General features: G+C 45.0%; 1 protein-coding gene and 1 non-coding gene across 6 annotated transcripts in view; one reads left to right on the top strand and one right to left on the bottom strand.

The window, feature by feature from the left end:
- Window positions 1–4,357, top strand: part of LOC106568877 (protein FAM110B) — a 45,354-nt gene extending 40,997 nt beyond the window's left edge. For 3 of the 5 annotated variants that reach the window (XM_082960800.1, XM_014139651.3, XM_014139649.3), the window contains one exon: window positions 1,586–4,357. In XM_082960800.1, the coding sequence (XP_082816926.1) occupies window positions 1,985–3,241 (1,257 nt within the window). In that variant the 5' untranslated portion in view covers window positions 1,586–1,984 and the 3' untranslated portion in view covers window positions 3,242–4,357. The remainder of the gene's footprint in view (window positions 1–1,585) is intronic. The other 2 variants (XM_082960802.1, XM_082960801.1) reach the window with 1 other exon arrangement.
- A 9,105-nt stretch (window positions 4,358–13,462) lies between these two features.
- On the bottom strand, window positions 13,463–13,558 carry trnat-ugu (transfer RNA threonine (anticodon UGU)). Its single transcript has 2 exons — window positions 13,519–13,558; window positions 13,463–13,498 (listed from the first exon to the last, which is right to left on the bottom strand). It is a non-coding gene; the product is annotated as a tRNA-Thr (tRNA).
- Window positions 13,559–17,585: the final 4,027 nt, after the last annotated feature.

Below are 17,585 nucleotides of genomic sequence, written 5' to 3'. Positions count from 1 at the left end.
GTGCCGTTGCTGGATTGAGTTTTGCAAATATGTCTGTGTAGATTGCTGTGGGACTCCCCAGGCCCCTAACAATATACTTATATTTCTAAATAGAGGGATGCGGGCTCACTTCAGGTCTTTGTGTGGTTGACGGGTCAGGATATAAGCTGTAGTGGTGTGTTTCTACACCGCACGACGGGGGGGAATTGGGAGTGAGTATTGGATGATCTAAATCTAGTCTGGAACTAGTCCTTTCCCACCCCCATCCCGTTTGTGGATTATTTTGATTTTGAGAAAACATGTATAATCACAGTGATTCAGCTGGGTAAAGTCAGAGATATTGGATTCAGGCATTTCTATGAAAAAATTATTCCTGATATGATGGGGTGGGGATAGTCACATGTTTGCAGAATGCGATTACATTATGTTGTAGCTGATGCAGTAACAAACCTGTTAATGTCACTGATTTTGAGACGATAATAATAGTCAAAAGGTGCCTCGGTTAATTGAAGTCGTCGCCCCCCCCCCCCCGTAAGGGTTGTTATTTGACTTTGGATGGACTGTTTGTTCTATTGTGTGAAGTTGAACTCTGATTTGAAGGTGATCACATCTGTTACTTGGGTGTTGCATGATGTTTTTGTAACCAAATGGTTATTATCCGCCCTGGTCCAAGACCCCATCGCACCATCAGTTTACACACAAGTCCCAGGCAGGGTGAAACGTACAGGTTGCGCCTTTTGAAATGAATTCATGAATCTACTGTTTAGTAAGCCAGACATTAGGGCCACCGCCAGCCATGTGTTTTACGTTTTACTGAATCAGTCCAGGCGTCTGCCCCGTGTCGCCACAGACTCCCTCCCTCCCCCTCAGTAATGTATGACGTGTCGCAGGCAGAGCAACCACACACTCGCGCGCGCACACACACAGTGGGGCCATAAAACTGCTTTGTCACTGCAATTTCCCTGTCCATTGGCCGGCACACAAACAGCCCTGTCCCTGATGCCACTGTAATTACTTTTATTTATGATCCCCCCCCCCCCCCAACAGCCTTGAGGTTCTTCGGTCTACATTTCACTCTGCACCCTATATTTCACTCTGCACTTTCTCGATCTCGCTCTTCTGTCTCATTCCTTTTTTCTGCCATTCTGTTCCTGTATCTGATCGCACTCTCGTAGTCCCTTCTCTCTCTGGCTCTGTGGTGGGAAAAAAACACACCACTGGCGGCTGTGTCAGCACTTTCTCGTGTGCGTGTGTATCTGAGGGAGAGCTGGAATAATCACACTCCTCTGACTTTTGACAGACAATGAGGTTCTTCATAACACTTGCGATGTTAGAGCAGAATGCAGGGAAAAGACATCGCTAACTGTATGCTTTTCTACTCAGCCTTTCTCCTTTTGACTAGGAACATATTTCCCTCTGTGTTTGTGTGTGTGCGTTTGCGTGTGTGTGTGTGCATGTTTGCGTCTGCATGTGTTCCTATAGGTGTGTGTCTATATAGTGTGCCCCTCAACAGTCAAGTACATGCATGTGACCCAGTTCTTCATGCTGTTGCTATGACCGTGATGTCACCTGATCCCCTAATGCGATTGGTCTCTTTTTGTTTCAGATCTGCTGCCTCCAGTCGTGGGTGAACAAAGGAGGTGAGACGAGGTTGTTCCTTCCCACAATCTTACACCCCTGGGCCTACTGATCCGGACCACTGCCCCTGCACTCGCTCTGCCTCTCCCTTCTCCCCACTCTCCCTCTCTCTCACTCCTCTTGTTTCTCTCTCTGTCTCTGTCGCTCCACCCTGGGGCGGGCAGACTCTGGGGCAGTAGGAGCAGGGCAGCAGTAGGGGCTGATTGATGCTCTGTGGGGATGAGACCTGGCTGTTGAAGGCCAGTGGAGACGGCCCCCATTCTCCGCTCGCCTGGCTTCATGTGCGTGCCTGCAGGCTGCCCTACGCGCAGCAGCAGAGCCACCCCCCGCGTCAGCCACCACGGCGGCCACCCCAAGCCACCCAGACATGCCCACCGAGACCCTGACGCCGCTGGCAGATAGCAAGCCCCCCGGCCATGGGGCGGCCTTTGCCTCCACCGTCCCACTGCGCATACTCAACAAAGGGCCCGACTACTTCCGGCGCCAGGTGGAGCCCAACCCTAAGCGGCTGAGTGCTGTGGAGCGGCTGGAGGCGGACAAGTCGAAGTACGTCAAGAGCCAGGAGGTCATCAACGCCAAGCAAGAGCCTGTTAAGCCCCCGCTGCTGGCCAAGCCGCCTGTCTGCCCTGCCGTGGCTAAGAGAGGGGCGAATGGGGGCGGTGGGGGGGACCTCAAGGCATCCAACAACAACTCCAAGTCAGACACGTGCACCACCACCAGCAAACGGGAGAACCTCAATCTGGAGATCCTTAAGAACCTCTTGAACAGCTCCGGCTCGACCTCTGAGGGCCACGCTAAGAGCGCTACTCTAAAGCCCGGGGCCAGGAGCTGGGCCCCCCACCGCTCTATCCCCACCACTACGGACTGCTCTGAGCCCACCAGCCTCCATTCCTTCTCCGAGTCCCTCAAGGTGCCTCCCCCTGTACCCGGCCGACGGAGCCCACAGGGGGGCAACGGCCAGGGGAGCAACCTGAACCTCAGCCGCCGCCTGCTGGAGGAGCGGGGCGAGGGCAACCGCTCACCCCTCCACGCCTCCCACAGCTCCTCCGACATTCGCAGGCTATGCAACGGTAAGCCTCTAAGGGTGGCCCGAAGTAGTAGCAGCTCCGCACCTCCCGTACCCCCTAAGCCCAGCCCCAAAGTCCTTGCCCCCCTCTGTGACAACGTCCCCCAGGCCCCTGAGAGTGAGGCCACCCCCACGCCGCCCTCCTCTGCCGCCCCAGCTGAGCAGTTGGAGCTAGAGCTGGGGAGCTCTGTGGCCCGCCGGCCGTCCCTGCATCGCTCTAAGTCGGACCTGAGCGACCGTTACGCACGAGCCGGTGCCGACGTGGAGCGCTTCTTTAACTACTGTGGGCTGGACCCCGAAGAGCTGGAGAGTGTGGGCGTAGAGAGCTTCGCCCGTGCCAACTCCGACATCATCTCCCTCAACTTCCGCAGCGCCAGCATGATCAGCTCGGACTGCGACCAATCACGGCACAGCAACGAGGACATGACGGACGAGGAGGAAGATGCGAGCGAACGCGTGCCTTACGGGATCTCGGCCGTAGAACGCAACGCCCGCGTCATCAAATGGCTGTACAGCATCAAACAGGCACGCGAGTCGCAGAAAGTATCTCATGTCTAAAAGAGAGGGAAGAAACAAAAAAATATATATTACCGATGCAATGAAGATCTTTGGACACTTGCGCACTGAATCTCTCTGAATGTCAAAGTATTGATCAGGCAAGGCGCCCGTGGATGGCTCTTGCGGTCGCTTTCGCGTTCAGTGTTTGTTGTCCTCTGAATCTGCATGACTCCTTCCACCCAAACCCGCCAGTGCGGCCTCCAGCTAAAGCAGCAGGTTTAGGAAAAAATTGCCTTTTTCAAGATGGCTGCCGTTCAGTGCCGTCTTTTCGAGCAGCGCAGCTCTCTCTCTCATTGTTTTGCTTTCCCTGTTTAGACCAGCATTATGATGCCAGCTCTTTTTAGGTGTGTCTTCTTAATGTCCTTTCGTTCTGAACAACACTAAGCCTGGAAGCCATACGGGTGTGAATGCAGCGCTTCAGTGTGTAACCAGTCTTTAGTCTGATAATTCTCTCTGATGCATCTGAGCTTTGTGTGTGAAAAAAAAACTCCCCTGAAAAAAGGACTGTGGAAGCATGGTACAGTCCAAACCTGCCTCACCCCTTTGGTACCTGGAGAGTTTGTTTGGTACATTCCAGACCCAGACCCTGCCCCCTTCCTGGGGAAACCCCAGCTTAACCCCTCTCTCAGCATTACTATGGCGATAACGTTCAGGCAGCATCATGAAACCATTCAGCATTACGTGGTTTTTGCTTCTGTTTAGTTTGTTGTCCATAATGTTCTTATTGACAGTTGGATTTTGTGATACTGGCTTTTCTTTAAGATGTGTGTAAATGCTGTAAGAAAATGTATATACATATTTTTTTTTTTTTATTGATTTTTGTCAGAGGACGCCTGTCAAGGTAACTTACTACATTGTTCAGTCTTCTCTCTGGGCTTGACTGTGAGACCGCGTCAAGCCCTGTTCATGATCAAATGTGTATGACGTTGTTATGATGACATACATGGTTCAGTGTATGGGAGTTGGAACTGTTACAGTACTTAAAAATTAAGGCAATTAATTGTTTTCAATGTTAGTTATTTTGCATTATTTCAATAAATGGCTTGTTTTGCCATCTGCCATCTACGTCGAAAAAATGTGAGTATTATTTCATTAAAATTATATTTGATGAGGAAACATTGAGCTCTGTTCATTTTCACTACAACAATAGTTATGGTTACTGCATTACCGTTACATCACCCATCTAACCGCTGGAGGATCAGAAGAATACCCATGTGAGTGTAGTCTGTTGATGTTAGCTCATAGATCAGAGGTCACCAATATCACCTTCCTTGTGCGGTCCTATAAAGCAAAAAAGCTGTCAAGATGTATTTTCCATGCTTCTATGTATCGCTCCACTGACTGTACAATGAACCTGAGCTAGTATGTAAAACTGAAAAAGAGTATGTTTACAGTTACTCCTATCGCCACTGTTCATGTTCCAGGTTTAAAAGGCTGTGGGATATGTCAGGAGAGTGATTCATTGTGGGTAACGCAGTTTCTTTATGTAAATTGTTCCTCTCTGAGCTCAGAGACGAAGTGACCTAATCTAAAACCAATGTGGAAAGGACAGATTCTCTCATCTTTCAAATACAGTTTAGACGTTCATACAATAGATCATTTAGCTATTTGAGTTTGAATTGTAGGACCCCTTTAGGTATAAAATATTGGATTTGGCCTTTACTACTAAAGCCCAGAGAAACACATTCATAAATGGCAAAAATAAATGGCAAAAAAAGACAGTTAAAAAAATCGATCATAAGAAACAAGGTTTTGAAGTGTTTGTCCTATGTTTAGGAGATAAAAGAAAGCAGCAGTCCTGGACACATACACATACAGTTGAAGTCGGAAGTTCACATACACTTAGGTTGGAGTCATTAACTCGTTTATCAACCACTCCACAAATGTCTTGTTAACAAACTATAGTTTTGGCAAGTCAGTTAGGAAATCTACTTTGTGCATGACACAAGTCATTTTTCCAATAATTGTTTAGAAACACATTATTTCACTGTATCACAATTCCAGTGGGTCAGAAGTTTACATACACTAAGTTGACTGTGCCTTTAAACAGCGTGGTAAATTAGAGAAAATGATGTCATGGCTTTAGAGGCTTCTGATGGGCTAATTGACATCATTTGAGTCAATTGGAGGTGTACCTGTGGATGTATTTTAAGGCCTACCTTCAAACTCAGTGCCTCTTTGCTTGACATCATGGGAAAATCAAAAGAAATCAGCCAAGATGAACACCATGGGACCACGCAGCGATGAACGTACTTTGGTGCGAAAAGTGCAAATCAATCCCAGAAAAACAGCAAAGGACCTTGTGAAGATGCTGGAGGGAACAAGTACAAAAGTATCTACAGTTGAAGTCGGAAGTTTACATACACCTTAGTCAAATATATTTAAACTCAGTTTTTCACAATTCCTGACATTTAATCGTAGTAAAAATTCCCTGTCTTAGGTCAGTTAGGATCACCACTTTATTTTAAGAATGTGAAATGTCAGAATAATAGTAGAGAGAATGATTTAGTACAGCTTTTAATTCTTTAATCACAGTTTCAGTGGGTCAGAAGTTTACATACACTCAATTAGTATTTGGTAGCATTGCCTTTAAATTGTTTAACTTGGGTCAAACATTTTGGGTAGCCTTCCACAAGCTTCCCACAATAAGTTGGGTGAATTTTGGCCCATTCCTCCTGACAGAGTTGGTGTAACTGAGTCAGGTTTGTAGGCCTCCTTGCTCGCACACGCTTTTTCAGTTCTGCCCACAACTTTTCTATAGGATTGAGATCAGGGCTTTGTGATGGCAACTCCAATACCTTGACTTTGTTGTCCTTAAGCCATTTTGCCATAACTTTGGAAGTATGCCTGGGGTCATTGTCCATTTGGAAGACCCATTTGCGACTAAGCTTGAACTTCCTGACTGATGTCTTGAGATGTTGCTTCAATATATCCACTATTTTCCTACCTCATGATGCCATCTATTTTGTGACGTGCACTAGTCCCTCCTGCAGCAAAGCACCCCCACAACATGATGCTGCCACCCCTGTGCGTCACGGTTGGGATGGTGTTCTTCAGCTTGTAAGCCTCCCCCCTTTTCTACAAACATAACGATGGTCATTATGGCCAAACAGTTCTATTTTTGTTTCATCAGACCAGAGGACATTTCTCCAAAAAGTACGATCTTTCTCCCCATGTGCAGTTGCAAAACGTAGTCTGGCTTTTTTATGGCAGTTTCGACTCTAGGGGGTTAATCAACCCTTGAAGCACAAGGTCACACGTTACACAGTGAAACATCACTGATGGACACCCCCCCCCCCCCTGCATTGAATGAAAGAAAGTGCTCACCCTCAGATTATTTCTCTATTGTAATTGGGTGGTGAAACCTCCAAGATAAGACGGTCGGTCTGTCAGAGGTTTTTAACCACAAGTCTAGTCCCCACACCCTAACATGTTTCACTAAGGGGTCAGTATGAACACACATACCCACACTATGAATCTACAACTGCTAGATAGACAATATGGTTATAGTTTCTACAGTGCTCTCAGGAGAAGCATTTCCAGTCTTCATCCCCCACACCTGGTTGTTTTAAAAACAGTATGACCTCCAGCATGACCAAGCATGATCTCCAGCAAAACCAAGCATGACCTTAGCCTCACCCTTGAGTCACAAATGGTTAGTGTCTGTCTGCTGATGTGCTGCCAGGATACTTCTAGGGTACCTTTTAGATGGCCTAGAATCTGGAACAGGACAGTTGCCAAGACAGTAAATATGAGTGTTTGACAAGCCCCTGAGCTTGGATTCCCAGAAAAAAATATATATTTCTGTTAAATATGCACTATACAGAAATCGCTCTGCCATTTCCTGGTTGCAAAATGTCAGTTTATGTGTCAAAACAAGCAATTATAGTGTAGATCAGGGGTACTCTGGTCTACCTGATAATAAAGGTAGAACATAATACCCCTGCACACACACCTGGTGTCACAGGTCTCAATCAGTCCCTGACTAGAGGGGAACAATGTAAAAATGCAGTGGAACTGGCTTCGAGGTCCAGAGTTGAGTTTGAGGGGTGTAGATAATCATTGTAACATCTAAACCACTGTGAAATGTTGTTTCCATAACCAAAAATATTGTATCTTCTGCTGTTTGAAGCTGGTGTACAAAACCGAAAGTAAAAGATGCAAAACTTAAACATAAGAACGGGAAGCATATAAATAACGCACAAAGAACAGATCTACCGCTTCATAGACTTGCTTTCAATGAGAATGACAGATCTATAACTCACATTTCTATGTGAATTTGGTCGGGTTGCCCAAAAAGTTACATATTGCAGCTTTAACTGTACATTCAGTTAAAGTAGGGTTTATTTCAAAGCCATGGTGTCAAACAACAACAACAACAACCTCACAAAACCCAATACAAAACATTAACGAGGGCCTGCTGGCCCAGGGCCGGTAAAAAAATGTGTGTCCGGCTAGTGTATCCAGTGACTGTATATAGGAATGTAAAAAGCCATCGATCACATGACACCATTTATTATTTTGTGAAGACTCAATACCACATTGAAGCCAAATAAAGTCAGTTAAGATGGTGTCTCATGGAGACAAATCATGAGCAGTTTGAGCTACTACAGGAAGTGACGTTGTAGGCTAGCTCAGTGCTGCCCCCTCTCAATGAGTAACTCAATTTGAAGGCCCACCGGGGTACTGCAGGCTGTTATTAGCAACTCAATTATCCTTATACCTTATTCTGTGTGTGATTTAAAAAATAATCAGTTCAAGCACATAAATTTGGTGAATTAGAAGCAATTATTGATACCATTATTGACTTCGATTTATTTATTTTTTACAAAGATTGAGCTCAAAGATTGCAATTTTTCCATTCACGGGGGATCCTTTTTTCTGCTAACAATGCCGGCAGTACTGTGGTTGGCCTTAAACTTCCGTAGCTAAAATGAGAGGGGGCAGTCGTTCTCCTCTTAGTGGATCTCTTCAGTCATTGGCATCAATAATTTACCTACTCTGTCGGTCTACCATTGAAAACCATTGAAGACTACACACAGAAAAGTATTTTTATTTGAGCAATACGATTGGCCGTTTATTCATGCACCAACATGCTCCCGCAAGTCACAACTTCTCTAGCCCAAAGGCCGGCAGATGGCGAATTTGAGCCGTTTCATCTTACCGTCCAAAGGCATTGTATGCAGCCTGCTATACACTCGTATCTTCCGTGGACCGGTTCGTACATAAAACATTCTCCTTTCAGTCTGCAAAGCGTTGATTTCCTCTTTAACTCAATATAATGGCGAGAAGGTGGGGGAAAAAACGGAGAAAATATGCGTGCATTCGCTAGAGTGACTAATATCTAGGAATGCTAGTCTCAAATGATGTGTGTCACGTTCAGAAAATCAGTTGGCAGCAATCTGTTGTTAACCCCTGGCTGAACGTGAGGCGCAACATTAGGAAGTTGCATTAGCTACTCTAGCATGGTGGTGGAAAATGTTGCATACAATGCTTTTGGAAGGTAAGATGAAACGACTTTAACATCGCCAACTGCCAGCCTTTGGGCTACAACTTCTCAAGCACCCTAGCAGTCCAGAAGTCGAAGTATTCAAACTGCATGAGCGCGCTGTCCTGAGCAAAAAGAAGCGCCCAACAATCTACTCCCTGAGGTTATTTATTTTAGGGAAAGTGATTTACAAAAGTAAACTTTCAGTAGTGAACATACTAGCAATAAAAGAAAGCTACAAAAAGACACTGTAGCATTAGCCTTGGCTAGTCTACCATAGCCTGGAACGCAATTGTCTTAAAAGCGGCAGCGCCCATTTTGAAATGTAAAGAAATGATCCTCAAAATGACGCACTTTAGAAAAATAATGTATGTAGTGCAATTCAAAAGAATAATGACTTACAGTGCATTTTTACTAAATCCTCATCATTCCACACACAATACCCCATAATGACAGTGAAAACAGGTTTTTAAAAATGTTTGAAAATGTTTAAAAACCTAAAACAGAAATACCTTATTTACATAAGTATTCAGACCTGTTGCTATGAGACTCGAAAATGAGCTCAGGTGCATCCTGTTTCCATTGATCATCCTTGAGATGTTTCTACAACTTGATTGGAGTCTACTTGTGATAAATTCAATTGATTGGACATGATTTGGAAAGGCACACATCTGTCTATATAAGGTCCCACAGTTGACAGTGCATGTCAGAGCAAAAACCTAGCCATGAGGTCGAAGAAATTGTCCGTAGAGCTCCAAGACAGGATTGTGTCGAGGCACAGATCTGGGGAAGGGTACCAAAAAATGTTTATAGCATTGAAGGTCCCCATCAGCATTGAAGGTCACCGTCATTCTTAAATGGAAGAAGTTTGGAACCACCAATACTCTTCCTAGAGCTGGCGGCCTGGCCAAACTGAGCAATCGGGGGAGAAGGACCTTGATCAGGGAGGTGACTAAGAACCTGATGGTCACAGAAAAAAAGCACAGAAAAGCACAGAAAAAAAATGTATGAAATGTATGAAATTGTATGAAATGTATGCATTCACTACTGTAAGTCGCTCTGGATAAGAGCGTCTGCTAAATGACTAAAATATAAAATGTAAAATGTCACTCTAACAGAGCTCCAGAGTTCCTCTGTGGTGATGGGAGAACCTTCCAGAAGGACAACCATCTCTGCAGCACTCCACCAATCAGGCTGGTTTGGTAGAGTGGACAGATGGAAGCCACTCCTCAGTAAAAGGCACATGAAGGCCCACTTGGAGTTTGCCAAAAGGCACCTAAAGACTCTAAGACAATGATAAACAAGATTCTCTGGTCTGATGAAACCAAGATTGAAATCTATAGCCTGAATGCCAAGCGTCACGTCTGGAGGAAACCTGGCACCTTCCCTACGGTGAAGCATGGTGGTGGCAGCATCATGCTGTGGGATATTTTTCAGTGGCATGGACTCAGAGACTAGTCAGGATTGAGGGAAAGATGGCCGGAGCAAAGTACAGGGAGATCCTTGATGAAAACCTGCTCCAGGGGCGAAGGTTCACCTTCCAACAGGACAACTACCCTAAGCACACAGCCAAGACAACAGTCTGAATACTTACGTAAATGTGATACATTTTAGTACATTTGCATCCATTTCTAAAAACCTGTTTTTGCTTTGTCATTATGGGGTATTGTGTGTAGGTTGATGAGGAGAAAAAACATTTTAATACATTTTAGAATAAGGCTGTAACATAACAAAATGTGGAAAAACACAAGTGGTCTTAATACTTTCCAAATGCACTGTACATTGCTAAATTATATTACACAGCTTTTTAATACATACACTAAAAATATGTGGACACCTGCTAGTCAAACATCTCATTCCAAAATCATGGGCATTAATATGGAGTTGGTCTCCCCTTTGCTGCTATAACAGCCTTCACTCTTCTGGGAAGGATTTCCACTAGATGTTGGAACATTGTTGCGGGGACTTGCTTCCATTCACCCACAAGGGCATTAGTGAGGTCGGGGACTGATGTTGGACGATTAGGCCTGGCTCGCAGTCAGCATTCCAATTCATCCCAAAGGTCTTCAATCGGGTTGTGGTCAGGGCTCTGTGCAGGCCAGTCAAGTTCTTCCACGCCGATCTCGTCAACTCCATATTCTTGAAGCTCCAGACGAACAGTTATTGTGCTGACGTTGCATCCAGTGGCAGTTTGGAACTCGGTAGTGAGTGTTGCAACCGAGGACAGACGGTTTTTACACGCTACTTGCTTCAACACTCGGCGATCCCGTTCTGTGAGCTTGTGTGGCCTACCACTTCGCGGCTGAGCCATTGTTGCTCCTAGACGTTTCCACTTCACAATAACAGCACTTACAGTTGACCGGGGGCAGTTCTAGCAATCAAACATTTGACAAACTGACTTATTAGAAAGGTACATTGAAAGTCACTGATCTCTTCAGTAAGGCTATTCTACTGCCAAAGTTTATCTCTTGGGATTGCATGGCTGTGTGCTCGATATTATACACCTGTCAGCAACATGTGTGGATGAAATAGCCAGATCCACTAATTTGAAGGGGTGTCTACATACTTTTGTACATATATTGATATCATAATAACCAAATGTAGCCTATTAATAGCTTAATATAGAGAGAAGCATGCCAACGTATAGGCCCTGCATGACCCCAATGCATTTAAAAACTACACCATGTCTGTGTGCGGAAAAGTCGATTTTTGGCCAACTAGCCCGATAAAAAGTGAACTTTGGACTTCACTCTAACATCTCTGGATTTTGTATTGGATTTGGAAGCTTCTCTCCTCCCGCACTCCTCCACACACAGTAGAGAACCGCCTGTGCTGCCTTTTAAGCCTTTGAGTCATTCTACTCAACTGCGGCAGCTTAGCCGAAGCCCATTCGCCGTGCGAAACAGAGAGGAGACGTTTAGCTCTGAGTAAAGAGCTGACAGACTCCTTAACTCAGAAACGCTCTGTCACCACCACCATCGTGGAGTCTCCTCCACTGAGCTTCAGAGCCGCAGTTGTGTGTGAAGTGGTGAAAATAATGGAGCTTTCTGTGAGGCAGCACTTAACTGGAGGGGGAAAAGGCCTAAAAGGTCTGTTTTTTCGATAAGGCTACTATTCCCAATGTTAACCATTATGAGGTTCCCTGCACTATCACTTTAGGGCCGCAGTCACTCAGTCAGGTTTTAGCTGTTGGCAAGGCTCCATATTAATAGACATCTTGTAAGTGGAGCCAGGAGTTCTGCCTGATCAAATGAACTGGCCAGGCAAAACTCAAGGTCCTAGTTATATGGTATTTTGCCAACAGGTGAGCAAGTCATGTGAACCATGGGAGGTAGGCAATACCAGTGTTCGGTTGATATTTTATGATCCTCGTTGCACCCATTGCACCCATTGTTTCCATTGTCATTTCTACGGAAACAATTAAGAAATCGAAGGTCTCAGGTTCAAAAGTTGAATCTCTAAGGATTTGTGTTTCATACCATTCCTATGTGTAATGGATAGAGGAAATGTGTAGTAAAGAAATCTAGCTACTGTAGTCTGCCCCACCAAGCAAAAGAGCAATAACTGTTCATAGAGTGAAACTGAGAAAAAAAAATGTATTGTCCAGCCAAATGAATTGTAGGCAGATCATTGGAGATTTGGTTATCTGTTGTCTTACTATGAGGTTATTTTTTATTCATATTGACCCTGACCTCTGACATGACCTTTGTCCCTAGACGGCAGTTACTGCCTTCTTGCTTGGTACACTCACTGGAATACATTTCCATGACGATTGTTTTTAACACAAACTTGTGTTAATATATTTATTTGTATGCGGCTATCAGTGTCCTATAGTTTGACACTTGTATCAGCGAAGAACAATAAATAATACCAAGGTCAACCGTAGACCCTGCAGCACAAAGCTCAGTGAAACCAAGGTAAAAGGCAGTTACTGATGTGTGATGACAGTTACTGCCTTTTTCCTTGGTTTCGCTGTAGCTTTTTGCAGTTACTGCAAACATGACCCCCCCATTTTCTCCATACCACAACACAATGGAGGCGGGATATTTATCCACATGATAAAGCATGTATTTAATGTACAAAAAATATATATATACTTTTTGACCAAATGCACAGTTAATGCTCTTTTGCTTGGTAGGCCAGTAAGGATGCGTACAACTCCAAAAAAAATGGTGTCTTAGTCAACTAATGAGTGGAGCCTGCTTTTCAGGAAAAGCATCTCATACAGCACTACCTCGAGTGCTTTATGATATTAGACTGCAGTGTTACAGCTCTCCCACGTGTAAGTCATGTGGGCATAGCTATTTTCAATGCCATGCCTGTGTGTCAAGTAATTTCAATGGTGATATGGCCCTATTACATCACCTGAAAGGATTGTAAGCCAAAAACCTATACTCATTTCTATGGGTGTAGGGGTGCATGTTTCACCTCATTCCGCCTTTGTACAATCATACCATGTGTACAAAAGGCCAACCCTCTCAATCTGATTCATCCAACCAATAAGGGAACTTGGACGCATTCCAAGGCTCCGCTCCCGACACCTCACGTTAGTGCCTGTGTTTACATGCTGCCGCAAGAAGAAGAAAGTGTTGTGCTGATGGACAGTTCGCATGCTGTTTCCTAAACCCATTTTTACATTTACATTTTAGTCATTTAGCAGATGCTCTTATCCAGAGCGACTTACAGTAGTGAATGCATACATTTCATTTCATGCATTTTTTTTTTTTTGTACTGGCCCCTCGTGGGAATCGAACCCACAACCCTGGCATTGCACACACCATGCTGGCGTTACAAACACCATGCTCTACCAACTGAGCCACAGGAAAGGCAAAACCCAAGTGTTTTGGGCGTCAAATGGCATAATCACAATCACATGAAGAACTATTGCCGCATTCAAAACAACTGGGAACACGGAAATCGCTGACTTCCGACTTCAGTGCATTCAAGACAACTGGGAACTTGGAAGAAAACCATTTTTCCCGTTGGAGCTTGTTTTCAGCGGTCATACAACTCAGAATTCCAAGTCGGAAACTCGGGCATCTTTCTAGAGCTCCGACTTTACAACCTAAAGGTCACTGACATCATGATTTCCCATTTGTCATGAAAGCACCATATGAAACAGCTGTGTTTGCATATGTGTGGTAGTGACAGACAAGGGTATAGTTATGGGGCTCAACATCAAGTTCTAACCAGACACCACTATAGTGGGATGAACCAAAACCAATCAGCATTAAAAACATAGCGGGTGCGGGCTCCGAAGCCAACCACTCAAAGGAGCTCCAGTTAGCTGTTTTTTCATGGTTCTAGTTTTCGTCGGATTTAGTGACCAACAGTTTTTATCACCATGAAGACCTGATGGCTACACTGATTCAATGACTCAAGACTGTTCCTTGATCACACCAGCAAACATCTGGTCCCCTCTCTCTCTGTCACACATACACATGTGAACGCACACATTCACACATAGATCAAACCCCCTCTCAACACAACACCCTACCGGCATGTATGGGGCCGGCAGACAGCAGGACAGGACGAGGCAGAGACAGACAAGTGACTGTTTACCACAGAATAACATGCCCCCATTCCCATGGAGTAACCTATATATAGGGCCAGAAGTTTAGGGGCACTTTTTGAGGCACTGTGCTTTTACTGGTATTTCCACCATTATCCACTAGTGTTGCTGTAGGTAAGAAATCCTATGAAATGTTCTTTAATTGACAAGCTGACTCCAATCAATGTCTGGTTGTGCATGTGTGTTTGGCAGGGGGATTGCCAAAGCCAGGAGAGGTGTAGCTCTGTGAATCTTAAATTGCACAAAACCCATTATTTGGCGGGGAATACTATTTGTAGATCAGTGATTCTACACCTCACTTTGCTCAATTAAACCTCTCTGACAGACTCGGAGGATGTAGATAAAAATGGGTCAATTAGGGGCAGTTAAAGAGGAGAGTCAATGAAACCAACCATGGAAGTACAGTATATTGTACAGAATTCAGGGGGTAGCCCCGAACGGGACTCAAACCCTGGTCCAGCGACTGTCAAGCCAACATTTTAACCGTTACCATAGTGTTTTTGTGGACATGCCTGTAGTATACTGTAGTATTTACTGTAGTGGTTTTGTGGACATTACTGTCAAACCAACATTTTAACCGGTACCATAGTGTTTTTGTGGACATGCCTGTAGTATACTGTAGTATTCACTGTAGTGTTTTTGCGGACATGGTGGCAGTATTGTGTTTTTGCAGACATGACTGTAGTATAATGTAGTAACACCTGCCGACTAGGGTTAGCTAAAATGGCAAACTGCCAGTTAGTGTTCAATGAGGGGAACACCTCAACCAGAACAAAGACACATGTTAGTAACAGACCACCTACTGAGCTGGGTCAATAGTTCTGAGCAACTCACCAGACAACACCATTGCAAAAATACACTGAACAAAAATATAAACGCAACATGCAATAATTTCTAAGATTTTACTGAGTTACAGGATATATAAGGCAATCAATCAACTGAAATTATCATGACAGAAGGCGAGACCCAGATGCAGACACAGGAGGCAGATGGTTGTAGTCTTACATTGTTTATAAATCCAAAGGGGTAGGCAAGAGAATGGTCGTGGACAGGCAAAAGGTCAAAAACAGATCAGATTCCAGGAGGTACAGAGTGGCAGACAGGCTCCTGATCAAGGCAGGCAGAATGGTCAGGCAGGTGGGTACAAAGTCCAGAAACAGGCAAGGGTCAAAACCGGGAGGACTGGAAAAAGGAGAATGCAAAAAGCAGGAGAACGGTAAAACCGCTGGTTGACTTGGAAACATACAAGACGAACTGGCACAGAGAGACAGGAAACACAGAGATAAATACACTGGGGAACACACTAAATACACTGGGGAAAACAAGCGACACCTGGAGGGGGTGGAGACAATAACTAGGACAGGTGAAACAGATCAGGGTGTGACAACCTCGGGGGTTTGTGATATATGGCCAATATACCACGGCTAAGGGCTGTGTCCAGGCACTCCGCGTTGCGCATAAGAACAGCCCTTAGCCATGGTATATTGGCCATATACCACACCCCCTCGGGCCTTATTGCTTAAGTATACTACAGTCATGTCCTCAAAAACACTACAGTGAATACTATAGTATACTACCCTCATGTCCGCCAAACACTATAGTGAATACTACAGTAAAGTCTGCAAAAGTCTTTAATCAGGTCAACACCCGCAAGGCCCCGGGGCCCGACGGTATTCCAGGGCACGTTCTGAGAGAATGCGCAGAACAACTGGCAGGCACATTCACTGTAGTTTTCAACCTCTCCTTGTCTCAGTCTGTTATCCCCACGTTTTAAGATGACCACCATCATTCCTGTTCCCAAGAACTCAAAGGCTTCATGCCACAATGACTACCGCCCTTTAGCACTCACTTCTGTAATCATGAAGTGCTTTGAGAGGCTGGTTATGGAACACATCAACCCCATCATCCCAGAAACGCTAGACCCACTCCAATTTGTATACCGCCCCAACAGATCCATAGACGACGCAATCTCAATTGCATTTCACACGACCCTCACCCACCTAGATAAGAGGAATACCTATGTGAGAATGCTGTTCATTGACTATAGCTCAGTGTTCAACACCATTGTCCCCTCCAAGCTCATCACCAAGCTTAGGACCCTGGGACTGAACAACTCCCTCTGCAACTGGAACCTGGACCTCCTGACGGGCCGACCTCAGGTGGTGAGGGTAGGTAACATCCCCTCCGCCACGGTGACCCTGAACATGGGGGCCCCACAGGGGTGTATGCTTAGTCCCCTCCTGTACTCTCTGTTCACCCACGACTGCGTGGCTACGCACGACTCCAACACCATCATCAAGTTTGCTGACGACACGATGGTGGTAGGCCTAATCACTGGCGACGATGAGACCAACTACAGGGAGGGAGTCAGTGACCTGGCAGTGTGTTTCCAGAACAACAACCTAGCCCTCCACGTCAGTAAGCCCAAGGAGCTGATCGTTGACTACAGGAAACATCGACGGGGCTGCAGTGGAGTGGGTTGTGAACTTCCAACTTCCTTGGTGTTCAAATGAAAAGGTTTAGCATGGGCCCTCAAATCCTCAAAAAGTTTTACAGCTGTTCCATTGAGGGTATCTTGACTGCTTGGTATGGCAATAGCACCACCCTCGATGGCATGGTGCTACAGAGGGTGGTGCAGACAGCCCAGAACATTACTGGGGCCGAGCTCCCTGCCATCCAGGATCAGGAAAAATTGTTAAAGACTCCAGCCACCCAAGCTATAGACTGTTCTCTCTGCTTCCGCACGGTAAGTGGTACCGGTGCATCAAGTCTGACACCAACAGGCTTCTGAAAGGCTTCTATACCCAAGCCATAAGACTTGGACAGCCATAAGACTAACAAAATGGCTACATGGACTGAGTTGACCATTGTTTTTTATTTATGCACACACACAAACACATAATTTGCTCACACACACATAATTATTTATTTTTACTATTTTCTACATTGTAGAATAATAGTGAAGGCATCAAAACTATGAAATAACACATATGGAATCATCTAGTAACCAAAAAAGTGTTAAACAAATCAAAATATATTTTATATTTGAGATTTTTCAAAGTTGCCACCCTTTCCCTTGATGACAGCTTTGCACACTCTTGGCATTCTCTCAACCAGATTCATGAGGTAGTCACCTGGAATACATTTCAATTAACAGTGTCACACCCTGATCTGTTTCACCTGTCTTTGTGTTTGTAGCCAATCTGCCCCGTTATCCCCTGTGTATTTATACCTGTGTTCTCTGTTTCTGTTGTCAGTTCGTCTTGTCTTGTCAGATCTTACCA

Source organism: Salmo salar, chromosome 14 (assembly GCF_965601325.2).
Source record: "Salmo salar chromosome 14, fSalSal1, whole genome shotgun sequence".
NCBI classification, from domain to species: Eukaryota; Metazoa; Chordata; class Actinopteri; order Salmoniformes; family Salmonidae; genus Salmo; species Salmo salar.
Note: the sequence above shows the minus strand (reverse complement) of the source record. Positions and strands in the feature narration are given on the sequence as shown.